At 35.9% G+C, this 22680-nt stretch overlaps 2 protein-coding genes across 6 annotated transcripts; both read left to right on the forward strand.

The window, feature by feature from the left end:
* The first annotated feature begins 1135 nt into the window (after positions 1 to 1135).
* On the forward strand, positions 1136 to 3307 carry LOC137063668 (probable G-protein coupled receptor 141). Of its 2 annotated transcripts, none has more exons than XM_067434933.1 (2): positions 1136 to 1571; positions 2382 to 3307. In XM_067434933.1, the coding sequence occupies exons 1-2, from the start codon at positions 1438 to 1440 to the stop codon at positions 3304 to 3306; spliced, it is 1059 nt and encodes a 352-aa protein (XP_067291034.1). In that variant the 5' UTR covers positions 1136 to 1437; the 3' UTR covers position 3307. The 2 variants fall into 2 exon arrangements, with proteins under 2 accessions (XP_067291034.1, XP_067291035.1); XM_067434934.1 differs by having other exon boundaries at positions 1455 to 1571; positions 2365 to 3307.
* A 1478-nt stretch (positions 3308 to 4785) lies between these two features.
* On the forward strand, positions 4786 to 18794 carry hnf4g (hepatocyte nuclear factor 4, gamma). Of its 4 annotated transcripts, none has more exons than XM_067434931.1 (10): positions 4786 to 4923; positions 10213 to 10381; positions 12416 to 12510; positions 13640 to 13746; positions 14331 to 14489; positions 15991 to 16078; positions 16188 to 16340; positions 16430 to 16666; positions 18022 to 18135; positions 18266 to 18794. In XM_067434931.1, the coding sequence occupies exons 1-10, from the start codon at positions 4896 to 4898 to the stop codon at positions 18397 to 18399; spliced, it is 1284 nt and encodes a 427-aa protein (XP_067291032.1). In that variant the 5' UTR covers positions 4786 to 4895; the 3' UTR covers positions 18400 to 18794. The 4 variants fall into 4 exon arrangements, with proteins under 4 accessions (XP_067291032.1, XP_067291033.1, XP_067291030.1 ...); XM_067434932.1 differs by having other exon boundaries at positions 14334 to 14489; XM_067434929.1 differs by lacking the exon at positions 4786 to 4923 and adding an exon at positions 6207 to 7154.
* The last annotated feature ends 3886 nt before the right edge of the window (positions 18795 to 22680 follow it).

Consider the following 22680-nt stretch of genomic DNA (forward strand, 5'->3'; position numbering starts at 1 on the left):
TTTCGATTTAATCAGAAATTGTTTAGAAAGCTATTCAATAAGTGGATAAATCACTACTGCTTGCAGGAATATAGTTGCCACTTTCTTCAGTTTAAGACGCTGAGTGAAGCTTGCTTGAAATGGGACGAACAAACAAACGATTTGTTGTGGTATCCGATTATAATAAACCTCAACCGAGCCGTTTTTGCTATCTTCGAGTGTCTTGTTTACCATCAGTAGATTAGGCTTGTTTGGACAGATGCAAATGTTGGGGGCATGCATATGATCCCCGACACTTACGTCATGGTTGGGTTTATGTTGAGCAGCACTTTTTTTCTGTTGAATTTTTGATTTACGAAATTTACGTAAGAAATAGGAGGCAATGGTGTTTGAGACTCACAGTATATGATGTCCATGTTCTGAACTCTTATTATTTCAATATGGCAAGGTTAATTCAATTTTCCATTCTAGGGCACCTTTAAATGTCAAAGCCACAATATGTAATTTTTTCCCCGCTAGAGGTTGTTTATTCAAAACAAAGGCATAGCTTGATGACGCTTTGATTTGTTGTATGTTATAATGCTACTCGGTGTGTTCGCACTACGGCTACTATGAGACACTTGTTGTTGCACACTTATTAGGCATGGTAAAACATGGTATTTGTGGTTATCAAGATTTAAACAACATTAACTAACATATACTCAATGGATTTTGCTGTGTCCTTGTTAAAATTACTTATCCCAAATGTTTCCAAGAATGTTCAAATCCAGATAAATAAGTAGGCCTACACAAGTCAACAAAATATATAACACCAGTTTTTTAATCCAAAAATCTAACATATATAGTGCCTTTTTAAAATAATATTTTACAATATTTTTTACTGTATTTTTATGCAGCCTTATTGCGCATAAGAGACTTATGACCTTACTGACCCCAAACTTTTGATCAGTAGTGTAGCTTTAACATAACTGTGATTAATAGCAGTAACATATGCATTACATTTTTATAATGTAACATTATAAAGTGTATTTACTTACATATGTTCTCTTACATAAATAGTGTTATATTCTGTTCAAAAACATACATTTTTATTCACATCATCAATATCCATTAATAACTTTCTACTTGAGCACCCCCACCCTAAGCCTCCCCTTCACCTTCATCCCATCTGCAGCTGTTACAAACAAGCAGGGGAAAACCAAAAACCACAAACCCGCTTTTTCAGCACAGGTCTAGACACAAGAAGGAGCGATAGTAGAAACTACAGGTATCAAATCTTACAAAGAGAGATAATTTTAATAGGCACGTTACAATACATTCAGAAATGCTAGGTGGTTGTGATCTTGCAGTATTTTATCATAACTGAAAACAACAGAGAGGTTGTTTGGCAATGTGACTTTCATTGTTTTTGGGGTTGGCCATATAAAGTGAAGTTTCAAATGTGCAACAGCGTGAATCATGAAACACCCAGTAGTCCAGCCTCTTTGTCTTAAGAGTGCTAAAATAGTGGTTACGAGTTGCAAAAGCAACAAACACATTACCTTACTTCCTCATCTGATCGGCGTCTCCGACTTCTGTGTTGCTGTTCTGAGGTACGTATCTTTCTTCAATCTCTCATTTAGCTGTTCATGTAAAGGGATTTAAACATTTTAAATGCACTGTGTTGTAAAATATAATTGAAATGTCTGGCTTTAGTTTTTTTTTTATGTACATGCTGTGGCTTGGCAGCTACAGCTAAAGGAGCTAAAATTATTATCAGTAGTACATTTACATGAAGTATTCAAAATAATGGTTAAAGGAATGCAATGAGGGTTTACAAAATACAATGACTTACAATATGTTTCTTTAGCAAATTGTTAAAAAAACACTGTAATTGGTAAGATTTAACATTAATGCATTAACTTATCAATTAACAATGAGCAACACATTTGTTACAGTATTTATATAATTAAGTTTGCTGCTGGTCAATTAAATAATAACAAGCTTTGGTTTTATATATATATATATATTTGATAAATTTGACTTATAAATGTGACTTTGACTTTATACATATATATATATAATAAATATATATATATATATATATATATATATATATATATATATATATATATATATAAAAAATATAAATGTGAAATATGTGTGAAAATAAATATACTTATTGTAGTTCATGTTAGCTGGAGTAAAACAAATCAATCCTAATGCCAAGATACCGCATAGAAAACACCCTTGTGTCCTTCCAAACTTGTATGAGTTTTATAATCGATCATCTCAATGATCGATTATAATAATTAAAATAGTTTTAGTGTAATTGTGGGTTGAACTAAACCAGGATGACTTGTCCACATGTTAAATGACTTCATTACACTTGTCTTTGACTTCCAGTATGTTTTCTCTCTAAGGACCATGGCGATGAACACCACCACAGCTGCCAATTCCACTACAGCTGCCAATCCCACAGTGACATCCAGCCCTACTCCATTCCACCTCCCCGAGCCGTACAGAATCGCGCTTATCGTCATCTACACAGTCGTGCTTCTGGTGGGACTCACAGGCTTGGCCCTGATGATCAGCTTGTTAAAAACCAACATTCGCTCGTTAACCACCATCGCCTTTTTGAACCTCATGGTCGCACACTTTCTATTCCTGCTCACCGTGCCATTCAGAATATACTACTACGCTGTACAACAAACATGGGCTCTGGGCTCTGGGATGTGTAAACTGGTCAGCGCAATGGTGCATATTCATATATACATGGTGTTTGTAATCTACGCCATCATTCTTACCCTTCGTTTCCTGCATTACTACAAGAAAACGCAACGGACTGAGTTCTACAGGCGGCTGCACGCGCTGGGCGCGAGCGCTGTAGTGTGGATCCTTCTGCTGTCCATCATGCTACCCCTCGTGCTGTCTCAATACGGGGAAACGAATACAAAAACCAAAGAAACCACCAAGTGCTTCCAATTTGGGAATATGATTAAAAAAAACATGGCCGTCTACGTTGTGAACATGATTCTGTCCATCTTTATTATCAGTGTGTCGTGTCTTCAGACCTGCATCCAGGCGATCATCCTGCACGCGTTGATACGCAAGCACGGATCCGCCAGCCGCTCCCAGCAGGAGTTTTGGGTTCAAGTAAAAAACCTCATCTTTGTTCTTATCATGCTCACCTGCCTGGTACCGTACCACCTTTTCCGGCTGAAATACCTGGAAGACACTGCAAATCTTCATGCGATTAATGAGGTGTTTCTGGCCATCACAGGACTTACGTGTTTCGACATGTTGACGTTCACTGGGAAGGGCGTGTGTCAGGTGTGCTGGACCTAATGCTGCATTCACGTGCTATCTGAATTATCGTAAATACGAGTTTCCCAGTTAAAAATTGCACATGAACGGCCTTTGAAGTTACTCACTTCAATGCAATGAGCTTCGACTTTGGAAGTGGGAGTTACGAAATTTTTCGAAATTCCGACGTTAAAGCAGCATTTAGCCTCTGCATGTCATTTGTCATCAACCAGAGTCTGCAGATGTGATTTTTTTTAAAACTTACAGGAAACGAGTGCTATAATTATAATACGTTGTTTTTTTTGTTTTGTTTTTTGTACACATGAGGGGAAAGTTACTTTTAAATGTTCTCAGCGTTGTGAAACAAGTACTGTTCAACTAAAATGTTTCTGAAGAAAACGTGACAGGCTAGGATGTGACAAGGTGTATAGCATTTGTCTACTATCTATTAGCTGTGTTGAAAAGACGGTCAGGAAAGGCACGGAACGCTTACTACAGGTTGAATGCACTTGAGTAGGCCTACTACTAATAAATGTAGCTACGTTTCAGTATGACAACAGTAAAAACAAAAATAACATTAGTAGGCTTACCACGGGTATAGCTTTCAGGAAGGGTTACATCCCAAATTAAATGCAGTTGTCCAGAAAGGCCTATTAGTATTGACTTTATGCTTTTGAGCTATAAGTGGGCCCTAAATATCTTATTTAAACGTCAATTTTACAGCTAACTTCTGACAACTAGCATAATAGTCATATTTACGCAATCTAAATAAATGTAAAAACTCGTGAGGTTTACGTTTAATCACATTTAGTGAGCATTTTAATTGGACAAAATGTGGATGGACTAAAAATAACAAACCTTTTTCATTTAAGGATTCATGAATCCAGCGTGTAGGCATGCATGGGTCCCATCAAAATAACACAAAACCCTTTTGACGTCATGAGTTCTTTAAAATGCCTCAAATTTCCTCCATATTATGTAGCCTAACTTAGCCAACGTAAGCCGCAACAATTCACGAGTGATACAGGGTCAATTGGTTTCATTTCTGGGGACGATTGTAGATAGGATTGTATGTATGAGTTTAAAAACCTGATTTTGTTAGTCGATATCAGACGACAGATTGAAATGCATAAAAATAAAGATCTGGCGCCCTCTTCTGGTAAACTCGGAGAACGTCAAAAACCCGGTCTGAGGCTAGGTAAAATTATAGTTAGCCTACCTTTAACCAAATTGTTTATTAGCAGGCGTTTAATTATTTATTTTCTGTTCAAAATACAAAATGTCTGTTATGTACGAGATGTAGAATAAATAGGCCAAACATTACAGGCTATACATTCAAATGTTTCTATTTCTATTTAGGCTTTGTACTGTACTTGACGTCGTGAACCCACGCACAGGTAACACGATTCATGTTTTATTGGGGCTAGTTACTGTTTAACATCTCCACCCAACTTTCAGTTTGTTTAGTAAATCGATCTAATGAGAGTCTCCCCCAACACCACAAAAAGTATTATCCAATGACATGTTAAACACTTCATGTAGCCTAGTCGCATTTGCTCCCTGTAACAGCAAAATACCATATTTATTAGCGTAAAAGTTTGACCCATGCTCGTTTGTATTTTGGTGGATTAATGCAAATCGTTGTTGGACGTGGAGAAGGTAAGATAGTTTTGAGTTGCGGTCATATTGAATTGTGGGCGAGTTAAAGGAAAAATAAACCGTTTGTTTATACATTTTACCTGGTTATGTAGAAATTTAAAGAAGTAGGCTATTTACAACTAACCTACATGGTCAATAAAAATATCGCTCGGTTTGAACACGACAGTAATTCGTGTCATGTTTCTTTCTTATTGAAATATACAAATAGCCTGTTTCTTACAGAAAGTGCACATTTTAATTTCTGCGCATATATAAGCAGTGCTTTTTAATTTCTTACTATATTTTACAGTCATTTTAAAGGTTTAAATTATGCTAAATTCAATCTCTAAGCACAACATTCTCTCAATTAACTTTACATTATAAATAAATTACTTTAAATGGTTGCATTTTTTATTAAAAAGTATGCAGCCTTTTATTGTACGCAATACAATTATAATTTTTGAATAGGCCTACAAAACTGAATGTAGTGTGTTTTTACTTCTAAGCCGCTCTAGTTTGACCTTGAATTTATTTTGCTTTTGAAATCGTACTACTAATGTAGAGTATACTCTACTTATTTTTGAAGTAAAGTGTTTGCATTGCATCTCTCTGCATTGAAGTTTTTGTAAGGTGTAATGCAATTTATTGAAAATAGAGTACATGGAATATATGTCCTCACTATCATGTGAACATTTGAACACTTCCTCATTTGAACATTGTTGGAGTGAAGTTAAAATGTAACCTGTGTGGTGTTGCCTCAGAGTATCCATGTGCTTGCTGAATCTAATGTCAAATCCTTAAAGTCTAGTTTATTTCATATTTTGTATCTTTTATTTGAATATTTTGTGGTCTTTCTGTCTTTGTTGTGCTTGACTTTCTATTGCAGGTTTAAGTACTGTCAGGCAGTTTAGTCTACAGAAAAACACAGATCTTCTAAAATCTAGCAAACCCTTAGGGGATCCAAATTTTAAAGTATTTCATTAAAGTTAAATGTTTTAAAAATATACTTTGATCAGAGACACCTGTTTGTTTTCCTTTATGGCACTGCACATGCACTGTCAGGGCTGTCGGTGCTGCACTGTTGTTGTTTTTGTGATGTATTTATTCTTATTTTGCCATAAAATAGTGTGTGTGTGTGTGTGTGTGTGTGTGTGTGTGTGTGTGTGTGTGTGTGTGTGTGTGTGTGTGTGTGTGTGTGTGTGTGTGTGTGTGTGTGTGTGTGTGTGTGTGTGTATATATAATATATATAATATATATTTGTGTTCTGCAGAAGAAGGAAAGTCATACAGATTTGGAAGGACGTGAGGGTGGGTAAATGATGACGGAATTGTAATTTTTGTGTGAACTATCCATTTAAGAAAAGTGGCTCAATGACACAAAGTATTACATTCAAATGTTAACATGCAAAATAGAATTTGTGTCTGACAAATGTAAATGATGTCTATAATAATCATGACTTTAAAAAATGAGTTACATCTTGTATAACTTATAAAAAAAAGTTTAACATTTCTTAACGTATTTTGATGAGTTAAAACAATGTAAAAACATGTTGTCATAACTTATTGAACATATAATTTTTTTGCAGTGTACAATTGCAACAGAACTGTTGTAACTGAGATGCATTGTTTTTAAATATTCATTTTGTAAATTTAATTGAGCATTAGCCAATAAAAACAAAATGTATGCAACTTCATTTTAGCTATGTGGCACATCTCAAGCTGATTGATTTACAACATCTTGTTTAAAAAGGAAGCTCCTAGTTCTCCTAATGTGTATTTATAAATGTATTGTTCTGCAGTCCTTGCCATATTTTGGTTATGGGGTGGTGCATTACTTTTTAAGACTTTGAGAATTGGGCCTGTTGGTTGGGCTTCACCAATAAAAACTCTGGTTTCTGGAACAAATGGGGAATACTGTTATCTCTTCATCCTTCTGATAAGTAGAGGATAAGGGGAGAAGATAAGTTCTGTGCAAGGAGGTGAGGAGTCTTGGCTAAGGCTCCTCCCTTGTCTTAGAAGATGACAAATCAGCATTCTGAAGAGATGGTCAACCTTAGGCTGTTCTCAGTTCTCTCTCCCAGAGACACTGTCCCAGGACGACTTTAAGTAGGGATAGCAAGCCAGGGATGAAGTTTTCACCCACTCCTCTCCCTAAATCCTTGTTGGACATGGATGTAGCCAATTACTGTGAGGGCCTGGACCCGACCTATAGCACACTGGGCTTTGAGAATGCAGAGGTGCTTTATTGTGTTGGTGAGTGCTGTGCATTTTGTCCAAAAAGATGTTTTGAAGTTCTTTTGAAGCAGATGCTGCGTGCTGCTCGAATTTTGTGTTTAACTAATGTCAATTCTAACTGATGCGGGTGTTAATTTGGCTTGGTATGACTGACTTGGACGTGTCTGGAAGGGACAGGTGCCATGTCATGGCTGGTTTAATCGCTGTCTGAACTGTGGAATGATTTGTCCCAGCAGAATCATTTACCTCCTAAAGGAGATAACTCTTAGGTAACTATTTGAAAAGTCTTTCCATTCAGTTTAAAATTCAACAGAGGGTTTCACTCAAATCCTGAGAAAAGAGTTCTGAGTCTCAGGATTAGAGACAGTGTTCTCCATGGGTTGATGGGTTGGGAAAAAAGACAAAATGGGATATATTTAAGTGTAAGTTTAGTATATTTTGTACAACTTTAATGTTAAAGGGATAGGTCACAAATGAAAATTCTATAATTTATTCACCCTTAAGTTGTTCCAGACTGGTATGAATGTATTTTTTTCTGTTGAACACAAAAGAAGATATTTTGAATAATGTCAACTCAATAACCAATCAGTTGATGGGCCCCATTGACTTCCATAGTATTTTTCCCCTATACTATGGAAGTCAGTGGGGCCTTTCAACTGTTTGGTTAACCATATTCTTCAAAATATATTCTTTTGTGCTCAGCAGAAAAAAGAAATTCATACCGGTTTGGAACGACTTGAGGGTGAGTAAATTATGAGTTTTCAATTTTGGGTGAGCTATCCATTTAATTTAAAATAAGAACAACAATTAATTTTGAGGTGTGAAATTATCTTATTTTGTACTTTTACTCCAAAAATAAAAGTACATTTACTAAAGGGACAGTCACCCTGGGGCATCATGGGAAATGTCTTTGTCAAAGTTGCAATGTTGTCACTTCTACCTTATAAACCTAAGGACCTTTGGTTATCCGTGGTCCATATCTTTGGCCACTATACGTCACCACAATCTGATGTGATTTATCCAGTTCGGTTCTTCATTAACCTAATGCTGAATTCAAATTGCTGTAGAGATTTCCTAGTTATCTTTACAGTTCTTTACAGTACATCTAAACACAGAGATAGAGAAAGGCCATAAATAACTGGAATACAAACTATTTAAAGGCAAACTCACACTCTCTGATGGACAGCTAGACAAATCATTATTTGACTCAATTCAGATTTTCCTGAAATGAAACAAATATTAAACCCAAGAAAATTAGATCTGTTATACTAACTTGATGAAATATGAAGTGTTAGCATTGAAAAAAAATGTGTTAAATGGTACCATCTACATTAAAGGGAAAGTTCACTTTAAAATGAAAATTCTGTCATCCTTTACTCACCATCAAGTTGTTTCTAACCTGTATTAATTTCTTTCTTCCGCTGAACACAAGGGAAGATATTTTGGAGAATGTCAGTAATCAAACAGTTAACTGGAACCATTGACTTACATATTATTATTTTTTCCTACTATGGAAGTCAATGGCTCCAGTTAACTGTTTGGTTACTGACATTCTTCAAAATATCTTCCCTTGTGTTCAGCTGAAGAAAGAAATTCATACAGGTTTGAAACAACTTGAGGGTGAGTAAAGGATGACAGAATTTTCATTTTAAAGTGAACTATCCCTTTAAATGACTGTAAGTTGTTTAAAATAATATTGCAAAACTGTACCCTATCATAATCACCCAGTCCAGTCCCATGCAAAGCAAATCATGCTGGGAACTGAAACTTATCTAAAGAATGCCAATGATGAATGCAAATAGATAAATTAATGTTTTACACATTTAAATAGGTTGCACAAAGTGAAATTAAGCATTATGGTGCATTAGCAGAAACCAAAACTCACTTTTTGTGTTGATGTTTTCATGCAAAGTATACATTTAATATTGTAGGAAAGTATTTGAGATTGATTGTGTATAATTCAGCTTTCTTTGGCCATCCTGTGCTAAAAGGGACAGTTCACCCAAGACTGACAATTCTGTTATTTACTCATATCGTTCCAAAACTATGAATATCTTTCTTGAGTAAAACTAAAATAATACCCTGTATTTTGAGAAATGTCTCAAATTATGGAAGTCAATGGTCACCAAAAATGTTTGTGTTCTGCAGAAGAAAGTAAGTCATGTAGGTTTGGAACAACATAAGAGTAAATAAATTATGTCAGAATTAAGGCGAATCTATTTAATCAAGCCCATGAAGTGAATATTGTCAAATAGTTTTCCAACCCCGTTCTCATTGTTTCATGTTAAGTTTTATAGCACCTTACTCTGAATCGAAATACTTCAAAACATGCTCTGCAGATGTACGAAATTGCCTCTCTGCGGCCACACGTGCCCTTTGCATTCAAATGATGTTTTATTCTGAAATGAGAAGGAATCACTTTGGGAATAAACTAAATCAGAAGAGATTGCTTTCAACCCACATTAACATTTATCCATGAGATGTCAATCTCCATTGAGTATCTGTCTATGCGATAAAACAGAGGCTAATCCTAATTAAGTCTGTCCTACAACAGCAGGAGGCTCCAATCAGTCTCAGCGCATAAAAGCCTAAAGTCCCCTGCTGCATTTCTTTTGTTGAAATGTTATGATTTTGGATGCACAAAGGAATGATTGATTTCTCATCCTTGTCTATATGAACAGAAGGGTGCCACTCTCTGTAGCATTAGAAGGTCTTTTAGGATGAGCATCCTTTGTTCACTTATGCAGAACTCTTCCTTATTCTCCTCGTTAGCGCTTATGATTGAGAGACCGAGTAAAAAGGCAGAGATTTGATAGACGTGTCGTGCTGTAGCTTTATGCTCTGTTTGTTAGTCTCTAGCTGGATTAGTTTAGCATCTAGGAATTTAGCAGCAGTAGATTTCCACTATTTAGTGCGGATGTGAAATAAACACAATTCTCTATACAAGTGAATCATTGAGCACTCACTTGACTGAATGAACAGTTGTAGCAACTTGCAACTCGAACCAACGAGTTCAGGTGGCAATAACATTGTATGCGATGAGCTCAATCCTGACCGTCCATGTTGTTATTCACAGAAAACATGCCGACAGAGCCCAACATCAGTCAAGGAGAAAATGGTGTGAGCTCCAACTGCGCAATCTGTGGCGACAAAGCCACAGGTAAACATTATGGCGCCTCCAGCTGTGATGGCTGCAAAGGCTTCTTCCGGCGGAGCATCAGGAAGAGTCATGTCTACTCCTGCAGGTACATCACACTCATCCAAGATGTTCAATCTATAAAATTAATATTGTGTACTGAAAATCATTTTTATATGGGAAACCAAACATGCTCAGTATTATTTTAATAAAATTTATGAATAGCTTTTATTTTAAATGTTTAGTTTGCACTTTAATTTTTTGTATAGATTAAAAAAAATATTAGTTAACATGAACTAACAATGAAAATTCCTCTTAAGCATTTGTAAATTCTAACACTTACTAATACCTTAATATCAAAAGTTGCATCTGTTAATATTTTTTAATGAACCTGAGCTAACATGAACTCCCAATATACAGTTATATTTTCATTAACTGACAAAGATAAATAAATACCAAAGGTAATACTTTATTTCACAGTCCTTGTTACGTTACATTTAACTATAGTAATAACTATAAATTAAAATGATGCATACTTACATGCAACTAACCCTACAGCAAACCTAACCCGGTTACACTTTGTTTTAGTGTCCTTGTTACAGACTGTAAAAAAAATCAGGTCTCCAATTGAACATTTTCAAGTGACTGATCACATACATTTTTTTCATTTGGCGGAATTGAATTTCTGTGAATTAAATTGCATCAATTCACAGATTTTCAATTCGGCCAACTGAAAAAAATGTAGCCTGACAAGCCAGACCCACTTCAAGATGTTTGGTCTGGAAACTCACCATTGACAGGGCGCAGTCCAAGGGGCGGGATAAATGGTTGTCTTTCAAACTCCCTCTGCACGCGATAGGATAGCGCTACCACCAACTAGAGCAACGAAGATGAAGCGGAGCTAGTTGAAGCTAGTAAACATTGAAGATTAAACTTTCGCCGTATCCGGTCGGCAAAACTCCAAACACATCTTCCCTTTTTAAGAATGTCTTCAGTGCCGTTCTTTGTTCTTTTCTCAGAGAAAAGCTTAACTCCAAGTCTTCCAGAGCTGATTCGAAAGACCGCCGTTCGCCAGCTTCTGTGTTTAGTGTTACTAGTAGCACTTAACCGCAACTCTGGCATCATTATGTTAAGCCCCGCTCACCTACTCTATACACGATGTGATTGGCCTGACCAGATTTAGTTTTTACAGCTCAGAAGTGTATTGAGAGTTGCTAGACGACACTCGCGGCAGATTAGATTTGATGTATCAATTTACAGAATTTCAATTTGGCCATCATTTTCAACACACTCAAATGTATCGAATATAATAAACAGAGCTGCGTTACCTCATACACATAACTGGAAAAGCGGAAATGGAGGCCGCGACGGTGTCCCTTCATAATAAAAGTCCCGCTGCTCGCGAGCCATGTGTTTGGCAACAATCACTCCAGCAACCTTGCGTAGCTCCTACAACACTCTGTCCTGCTGTGCTTCATACCACTGTAACATTAATAATCACGTTCATGAACATGATTTCTGCCCGAGTCGTAGCTCGATTCTTTTCCACTGGCTGTGAGGTGAAAACCACGTCCCAAGATTCTGAGCTCAAACTTGGCGTCATCAAACTATGCCTTTGTTTTGAATAGGCGGGAAAAATGGGGACGGAAAAAATACATGGTGCAGCTTTAATATTACTCAATACTTGCACTGTAACAAAGACACTTTAAAATAAAGTGTAACCATTTTTAGCTAATGTTAGTTAATGCATTGATGGGCACTAATATGACCTTTCTGTAAAGTGTTACTTATTGTTAAGCTTAAACAATATAACCTGATTCACAACTGAGTGCCCCTTATGAGCCGATTCTTTTTAAGGAATCATTCAATGAAAGAATCTGAACCCAGATTGAATTGGTTTAATGAGTTTGACCAATTCAATGAACTGTAAGCTATTACTTCTGTCATGTCTATATCAAAATGAAAAGAGAATTGTTTAAGCATCTGGAATTGTTCAGTGAAATTGGAATTAGAACCACATACCTTTAATTCCTTACAGTTCCCAAAAAGCACAAATACTATATTTTTATACATGTATCAGTGTAACGTGAACATGGTGTTTACAAAGTATGGTGTCTGCTCTTGTGATCTTCTTTTTGGACAGGTTTAATCGTCAATGTGTCGTGGATAAAGACAAAAGGAACCAGTGTCGTTTCTGCAGACTTCACAAATGCTTTCGAGCCGGAATGAAGAAAGAAGGTAAACATTTTATATGCAAACGTGTTCCACGCAAATGCTCCCATTTCCCACAGTCTTGAACAGACATCTCATGTCATGGAGTAACAAGGAAGAGGGAACTCAAGTGAGTAAAATAGATGATGCCATAAAACTTGCCCTGATTACACAAGGATGTTTAGTTTATTGGATGTATAACCTTGGCTTAGACTTTTATGATGGGCGATCATGTGCTCTCCACTTTTCGTGCGTACAAGTTGTTCAGGACTGTGGTCAGTTAAAGTTTTACCTCTAGCTTATGCAGGGTTTTGTTCGACAGTCATGTATTATTTTATTTAGTTTGTTCACCATCGTTTCCCATTTCTTTAAAAAAAACAACAACAAAAAAACGTGTGTGTCCAAGCCGATGTTTACCTGATTAACAAACTGGTCTTCCGGCCAAAACTCCTCTTATACTAGCAAACCAGACCAGGCAGTGAGACTGGCTAAGACCAGCAAAAAATTGTAGGCAATTTTTTTCTCAGCAGGTATCATCTGAAGTCTACATATCAGAAAAATCACACATACTGGTATGAAATTTACAGTATATTTATTTTCAGCTGTTATTTGACAGTAAAAATCAATATAATTCAATAAAAGTATCAAATACACACACACACACACACACACAAACAAACACACACACACACACACACACACACACACACACACACACACACACACACACACACACACACACACACACACACACACACACACACACACACACACACAAGTCTAAATAAATACATTCGCATAGAGAACATTTGTTATTTAATTATTTTTAAATAAAACTGTATTTAAAAATGATTTAAAGTTATGCACAATACAGTAACATTGCCAAGAGGAAATATTTATGGCTGGCATATTTTCCCAGTTCATTCACCATTGGCAGATGTGACAAAAAGGTAATTTTTGACTATTTATATGCTTAATGACGTTAATAAATTAAAATGAATGATTCATTCTACCAGTGAGCCCCTTATTTCTTTGCAGTGTGTGAGATTTTCTGGAAATAAGCTTGAGAAACACACCCATCATCTTGGCTAATCAGTAATAACTCCTAACTGTTATTAGCTCACTAATCAGCAAAATTGTTTGTGCTTGTTTTAAGCTGTGCAGAATGAGCGGGACCGTATCAGCTCTAGGAGGAACATGCAAGACTCACATGATCTGCCACCAATCACAGCCCTCGCTCATGCTGAAGCGCTCTCACAGCAGGTAAACTGTCCTATCAAGGTTAATCAAAACACTCTCTCGCGCACACACACACACACACACACACACACACACACACACACACACACACACACACACACACACACACACACACACACAAAGAGAAAAAAAAATTCAGTAGAAAAGGGCAGAGACACGGAAAATGAAAAACACGCATATAGTTACGGTATCTGCGGCAATAACATTTATTGCTTTGGAGCAATAAATCATTGCTATGATTGTCAATTAAAGCAAAGGTGTATAGTTTTAATGCATTCTGCTGGAGATAAATAGTCATCAAAAACAAAAATTAACCAGCAACAGGACTGATTAAAGAAGGAAGAGAGGTTTCATCACAGTAACTCTGATGAAGTTCTGCTCAGTAGTTAATAATAACAAAGAGAGATAAATAACAACTGTAATTTGCGTGCACGTTCCTTTCTTTGAGCATCAGTCAGTGTCATCAACATTTCTAATTATGTGCATGAGTACCTGTGTGAATTTACCCTGAGAGAGGCAACAGCCTGTGCAAAAGCATTTTTAGAGGACACGGTAAATTCGGTTTGTTCTCTCGTCTGTTTTCTTAGCAGATCAACGCCGCCAGCCCAATGGGCCCTGCTGATGTTTCAGAGAAAAAATCAGCCACTATCAGTGACGTCTGTGAATCTATGAAGCAACAGCTGCTTGTTCTGGTAGAGTGGGCTAAATACATCCCAGCCTTCGGCGAATTGCCACTTGATGACCAGGTAATGGCCGTTGGAAAGCAACGCTGGCTGTACTAATTGGGGAGGCCCTTGGGTTAAATTGCAGGACCGTTCACTGAAGCTCAATATTTGCTATTCACATGGCTGACTTGGTTTAGCCTTCATTTAGCATGCTGTCTGTGTTGCTCGAAATTTCAGATTTCACCCCTTGCATTTATTTTTATTGAAGATGCATAGTCTTCTGATGTTTAAATATGAGCTTTAGGGTTAAAAATATAAAAATGGCATTTTGTTCATGTGCATTAGCTTTGAGGTCTATTTGCTGTATGGTTGTGTAATCCAAAAAGTTGACAGAATTGGTAAAAATGGGTAGTTTTTCTCTTCTGGACCAAAATTGATTACTCCATTTAGCATTATAAAGATAACGTTTTATTACTAGTAAGCTAGATGGCAAATGTTTGGCTGGTTAGGATTGTCCAGTTAGCCCTCTGCTGGTAGATTCCATAACTACACTATGCATTTCTAAAAATTGTAATGAATATACATACAACATACATTTATACAGTCAAACCAAAATGTATTCAGACACCTTCAACATTTCTCACATTATCACTGGCTATAGTTTAGAAAATGGTAATAAAATATGACAAGAAACAAATTAATCAGATAACTTTGATAGACAAATGGATTAATCAACCAATCAGCTGTTCAGTTTAAGAACACAATCAGATAATACCATTTTAGATCAACCAATGACCAAGCAATGCTTCGTTTTGTTCAGTCTGTGGTGTAAAAGGACGCATTAGCAATTCAAGAAAAAAACACTTAAACAAAACATGGTCAGGTCAAAATGTTTTTAAAAAATGTTACTGGTAGTCCATTGAATGAAAATAAATATAATATGTCACCGTTTATTTTATTTTGCTATCCTTACCTAAATAAATGAACTATAGTGTCCTGCACCCATTAGAAAAACATTATGTGATGTCTAAATAATTTTTGGTTTGACTGTATATGCTATATAATGATTAATAAAATAGATTTTATAAATATATATATATATATATATATATATATATATATATATATATATATATATATATATATATATATATATATATATATATATATATCATTATTATTATTTGAGCCTCCTATTCTTCAAACAGTCACGGTTTTCACAACTGTTTTCTACACTGATAATAATAATAAATGTTTTTTAAGCCTATTAGAATGATTTCTGATGGATAATGTGACACTGATGACTGGAGTAATTTTTGATGAAAATATATTATTTTTTTTAAAAATATATTAATATATAAAACATGTCACAATACTGTGTTCACTTAATTGTTTATTAAAGGAAAAGCTTACTATGTTTACTATGTTCAAAAACAAAGTCTTACTGACCCCAAATTTTCGAACAGTACTGTATGTGTGTTATGATTATTTCCTTATAGCGTAGCATATTTTCATTACATTTCATTGCAGTATAGTAGGTTTACAGAAAACTGTTAAACCAGACCTCGTTTTTTTTTTACAGGTTAGTTTATTACGAGCTCATGCTGGTGAGCACCTTCTGCTTGGTGTGGCTAAAAGATCAATGACATACAAAGACCTCTTGCTTCTAGGTAACTTCTAATAGAAAGTCATTTTCACATTTCAGCATAATTATAGATAGACAATTACACAGACACGCACACACTCAAGCGGATCTTTTGTTTATTATTTTCCATGCAGGTAATGGCTGTATTGTCCATCGAAACTGCCCTGAGCCAGAAATAGGTCGCGTGTCTAACCGAGTCTTGGATGAACTGGTATTACCCTTCCAGGACATCCAAATTGATGACAATGAATATGCAGCTCTAAAGGCCATTGTGTTCTTTGATCCAGGTATATGCAAATAAAACAGAACATTAATTTAACACCCAAAATGAATCTTGAAACACAGCCATAAATGTTACTATTTTTTAAACTTCTAGATGCCAAAAGCTTAAGAGACCCCTCTAAGATCAAGGCGATGCGCTATCAGGTTCAAATGAGTCTGGAAGACTACATTAATGACCGGCAGTATGACTCGCGTGGGCGATTCGGCGAGCTTTTGCTGCTGCTTCCTACTCTCCAAAGCATCACCTGGCAGATGATTGAGCAGCTACAGTTTATCAAGCTTTTTGGTCTTGCCAAGATAGATAACCTGCTGCAGGAGATGCTTCTTGGGGGTGAGTATGAGGTGAAGCATTCAATTGCATGGGCTTTTGGAGCGGAAAAATGCTTCATGATACTTTTTTTTTAAATAGGTGGAAGCAAATACTTTATTATGAAACAAATGTGCTTGATCTTTCTCTTATAACACTGCAAAATGTAAAATGGTGAGGCAAAATGATGTATGTGCTGTATTAGTATACCATATACATTACTTCTGGATTGGTGTCATTTGATTAGAGTAGCCTATCACTATTATTATTGCTCATACTTAGCATTATGGATCCGATCAAACACTCTTATGTGGGCTTCAAGGTTCTGGAAGAATAGAAAGGATTAATTTGATGTATTGCAGCCAGCTATGTACTTATGTATTGTTATTTATGTGGTGTTTATGGTACTGTAATGTATTGTGTTGATGTGGTGTATTGATGCAAGGAATGCAAGACCATTTTTGGAAGAAGTTCCAACAATAGTAAAACTGAAATTGAAATGTCGCAACTCGCAACTTCCTTTTGATGCTGTGTAATATTACCAAAGACTTTAGACATACAAAGTAGTGAACTCATATTACTAAGAATAAAAGAAAGTGCAACATATGGTAGAATATGTTCCACCTTCTAAATAAATCGCTAAATAGTAAAGTCATCACATTACTACACATAATGGCGTCATATGTAGTGCAAAAGCAGAACACTGAAGTTGCGCATTTTAGGTAAAAAGTATATAAATGTTTATTTGTTTTAGAAAATGAACAAGGGTTTCACTATATAAGACCCTATTCCTCAGCTGGGATGATGCAGAGCCCTCTAAAGTCCTTCGAAGCCTTTTAAAACTGCATTGATTTGGACCTTCAACACGTTGGTTGCAATTGAAATACATTATGTGGAGAAAAATCCTGGAATGTTTTCCTCAAAAAACATAATTTCCGGCCAAAACACAACATCAACATCAATTGAGGGCTGCAACAACAACTTTTAAATCACAATTTCCTGGCCAGACTATTGTTGTCAGTGAAGTATTTAAAATTAACATGATTTCATAATGTTTATTGACATATCAGGGCCATGATATTGATTTATGATTAATTGAAATACATTTCTTACATACAGTTCCTTTAAAGGGACTTTATAACTTCAAATGTGCGCTTTGTAACTTTTGTGGCTCTATCGCCATCTGTGGTTGTAAGTTGTAAGTAGCATATTTGCCACCATATAGCTGTAGAAGGAAATTTTCGGGTCAAATCTGCTCAAAATTTGTATTATTATTATAGGCTTGCTTTAGTAAATCAGGATAAATTAAGAACATACTGTAGTTTTGAAGACTGTTTTTCATATAGTCAATCAATAATGGAATTGATTTATTCTTGCAGGTTTAACCACAGAACAACCTCACTTACATCACAATGGTCACCCTCAGATTCCAATAACAGGACAGACTATAGTCATTAGCTCCATACCAGGATCTGCACACTCACAGCAAATGGGTAAGATAGGCTTTTATTTATCTGTTCATAAATATAGTGTGTCAGCTCTTTAAATACCTGATTTGAATAATTTGCCCATGGCATACAAAGCTACTTTAAGTGCATTTTATAGCTTTTCTGTTTATTTCAGCATCCCCAGATACCCCTATTCCATCTCCCACTTCAGTACAGAACCAGGAGGCCTACGAGCCCGCCGACAGCCCGGTTCTCCTGCTACCGCCACAGCCCATGCCAAACAGACCCTCTCCTGAGCCTCACCTATGAGACTCCTCTCTAGCTCAGGCCCTGTGTGTTTGTATATGTGCAAACTGTGTGAGTTACACCCTTCCCCGCCTCCAGTGCAACATATTTAACTGATCGAAAGAGAACTTTACAAACTAATTCCAAATGTTTTGTCGAAGTGGACCACCACAAATTGAAATAATTATGTTTGTAAGATTTATGGTGTGTTTGTCATGCTGCCAGACCTGGTTTCTCATTATTAGTAAATGTAGACAATATTAGTTTACTAATAACAAATTATTGTCAGTTACAAGAGACATTTTTTTGTACTATTAAAAAGTCTAGATTTAATTTATTAACAAAATTATACTATGCAATGTTATTTTTGCTTTAAAATGTGCCCTTTAAAACATAAATAAATTAATCTTTGAGTCTGAGTTTTTTAATTTATGAATTAATTTGTATTGTTTTTTTAAAATAAACGTTTTACAATGTTATAGGGCTGTACTGCAAGATAAATGTTACTCATGTTATAAAGTGCTACTTTTGGGAAACTATAATGCACACAGAAGATTATTGACAGTTTTGTTCAGTAGATGGAAAATATTTTATTAAACCAAAGCAGCTAATGCTTAGCTGAAAGTCTCATTGTCCTTCTACATTTTTAATTTTGCATGATAATATACACTTCAGTTCAAAAATTTGAGATCGGTTAGAATTAAAGCGAAGTCTTGTGCTTGCCAAGGCTGCATTTATTTGACCAATAATAGTTTTTTGTTTTGTTTAATATCTTTTCAAATGTAATTTATTCATGTGATGGTAGAGATGCCATTACTTCAGTCACATGATCCTTCAGAAATCATTCTAATATGCTAATTTAGTGCTAAAACATTTCTTATTATTACGAATGTAGAAGAGAGTTGTGCTGCTTAATAATTTTGTGGAATACCCCCTCCCCCCATGATTCTTTTATTAATATATAGTTCAAAAGAACAGCATTTATTTGAAAGAGAAAACTTAACAATATACTATTATATGAAGGTTGATATTCATGGATTGTCCCTGCAAGGATCTTACTTCATTAATATATCAGAATGTGCTATTATTTTTATAGCAAGAAGAGCTTCTTCCTGTATTTTAAATGGAGCACTGACATTTCATACAAATCATATACAGCAGGCTACACATCAAAATGTTCCATGAATTACAATCAAGCTATCCTGGCGAATGTCAATGGACCCTGCATTACAGTTGATTCATGTGGCAGCTGTATAAACATGAAGCATAAAAAAATGAAAAATATGTAGTTGGGACATGTTATTTATACGTCCCAGTTTGCAACTTTTGTCAGTTTTCTGAGAGTGAAAAGCCACCGTGAGCTATACATGGAACCTATACAATTATAACAAAACGAGGAAGCTTAGACTAGAAAGCAGATGATCATAACATCTCATCTGAGCCAGGTGAAATGGTGCGCTCTCTGACATATCATGCATCTCTGTCACCTCATTGCCTCTGAAAGAGAGACAGACAGAGAAAGAGCAAGAACCGTATGCTCATTCAAAAACACATCAAATCAGGCTATTTTCTGCATCTAAACAACAGCGTTTGGTGCAGGTGAAGTCCGTGTTGTCAATACCTCAGCATTCATGGGAAGCCGTAATAAGTTTTGGAGTGCGCCCTGTTTGGATGGTTTTCCAGAAAGCAATCTGATATCACTAGGTGTAAGTGCACAAGGCCTGGGGGCAGATGATGCCGTCAATAGTAGCTGTCTATTATACTGCAGGAGAGCTTGGAGGAAGTGGAAATGGAGACAGAGCAAGGTAAGATAAACAATGCAAACCCTCCAATCAACTCCATAATAGAGTGGCAGCTTGCGCGGGGTTAAACGGCAAGCTTGACGGGAGAAAGCTGAGCATCCAGTGATCCTTAATGAACAAGCGCACAAGGCTGAATGCACTTATTTGTATACAAAACATTATCTTGGTATTCAAGGCACACATCTCATCTGAGGCGTTCAGCTTTGTGTGACGGTGTGGTATTAAGCCTCGGTAAGCCTCCTCTGAGCAATGTGGAGTGGATGGAATAAGCATATCTGTTCTTCACCTTTGTGGTGAAGGAAACTCTCTCACACACTACACCTTGACATTCATGACAGCGAGGATACTCAAAGTGATTGTAATCCACATCACCGACAAGCTGAATAGGAGGAATTTTCCTCCCTTTTTTCGTGTAGAACCATCATTTGTTTGCATAATGACACTTCCAGACTGCTTCTATTCCAGTGCTGCACTTTAAACCCCAGCTTTGGGTTTTTAGCAAAATCTCAAGCTTTTTTAATCTGTTATCAGACTAATTTAGATTTGGGGATGGTTTAAAGTAGATTTTTCACTTTGCCATTAATTTTCAGATAAGTGGGTTTTACTTTATTTAAAATATTAGGGGAGACTTTTCTGTTTTAGGATAGTGATTCCCAATGAAAACTCCCAAAAATAAATGTATGATCACTCCCATTATTATTATTATTTCACATTAATCGTTTAAAGCTACACTGTGTAACTTTTTTAGTTTATTCTTAGCTAAAAACACTTAGTTCTTTCAAAAATATATGTGCTCATTAATGTATATTTACTTCTTTAAAGTAATAAAGTATTCTCGTAAGTTTATAATATGCCATTGAAAATACATACGGGTGAGGGGTTTGAATGCCGGTCGCCATGTTGGGACATACCCGTAAATTCAAGCTTCGCCTTTCGCGTTTTAACACTCGATGGCACCGTGTCGAATGTGAAGAGAGGGATTGCCATGTTAATCTTGGACTAAATCGGCCACCGTAGGAGTTAAAACAAAATCAGGATTGAGAGGAACAGAAACTGTTATTCACTGGATGGTCATGTACCTTTTCACCGCTAGATGGGGGGAAATATCACACAGTGTAGCTTTAAAGGGGTGGTTGCATGCGGTTTCACTTTTTAACTTTAGTAAGTGTGTAATGTTGCTGCTTGAGCATAAACAGTAGGCCTATCTGAAAGCGCTGAAAGTTCAATGCAAACAAAAGTTTATTGCCTACAAAAACAGCCGGTTTGGACTACAACGAGCTTCATCCTGGGTTGGTGACATCATAAATCCCTGCTAGCAGCGGCGTAGCACCAAATTTTGGGCCCTGGGTACAAACCATCTTGCTGGGCCCCCGTACCATGTATGTGTATGTGTAGAAAACTGACTTCTAAGACTTTGTATGCTAGAAGCACGAAGCAAACGAGCCGTTCAAAGGACAGTGAAGAAGACTACGGTGTGGAATAAAGTTAAAATATAAGAAAGATAAAGCATAAAAAAAAATAATAAAAAAAAGAAGTATTAAGACATGTTATACCCGGTTATACCCCCATAAACACAACCAAGCCTAGAAAAAAAACACGGAACCACCCCTTAAAAAAAGAAAGCTGAATGGTGAACCTCTTGCACCTCGGGTGTTAGTTATGGGCGGGGCCTCAGACAGCTTGGCCAATCGATTAAGCAAATAATTTTATTTATAAAAATAATAATATTAATATTAATAACAATATAATAATTTGGTGAAGACATAATATAAAAATTGGTAGTTGATGAAAAATTAAATAGGTTTCTTATTATCTACGCTGCTTATCCCGTTGAGTTTCACTCCGGATGTGGTCTGAGCCTGAAGGCCTAACGGACGTTACTTGATTTAATTAGCATTCGATATTTTGTATACTTTGATACTTTCTTTGTGATATACAAACTAAAATATAGTCGGATAAATATTGTAATGACAAGATGGGCTTATCAAAAATGAAGCTTTCTTCAACTTTACTGTGGAAAGTCCGTGAAGGTAAGTTAGCCTACTGTTTGTTGTAACTTATCTGTGGAGCCTGCACTCGCCATAGCGTTTACAATGTTTGCTTTACATTGTTCTACGTTAGTAAATATCTGAACCGATATAAACATTTTCTATATAAAACGTATTTTTCTTTTAAAAAGTAACTTATTCGTTTAACTATTGCATATTTGATATTATTAGCAAGCACTTATTTTTAATGACTGTAAATGGGGAACATTATATTTAAGTAAGATTCCATTTTTATTATAACGTTACTAGTAGGTTACCTTGTTGTATCCTGAATCCTGTGGGAATCTGTGGTTCTAGTTTTACTAATAATCCATTATACTTACGTTTTTTAGAATCATTCTAGTTAATTATTATTATTATTATTATTTTTACTAGTAATATTTTTTATTGATCTATAAAGTAGTAATTTTGACTAGTTAAAAACTTAAATACGTGGTTGTCAGTGCTTAATTGAT

Source organism: Pseudorasbora parva, chromosome 24 (genome assembly GCF_024679245.1).
Source record: "Pseudorasbora parva isolate DD20220531a chromosome 24, ASM2467924v1, whole genome shotgun sequence".
NCBI lineage: Eukaryota > Metazoa > Chordata > Actinopteri > Cypriniformes > Gobionidae > Pseudorasbora > Pseudorasbora parva.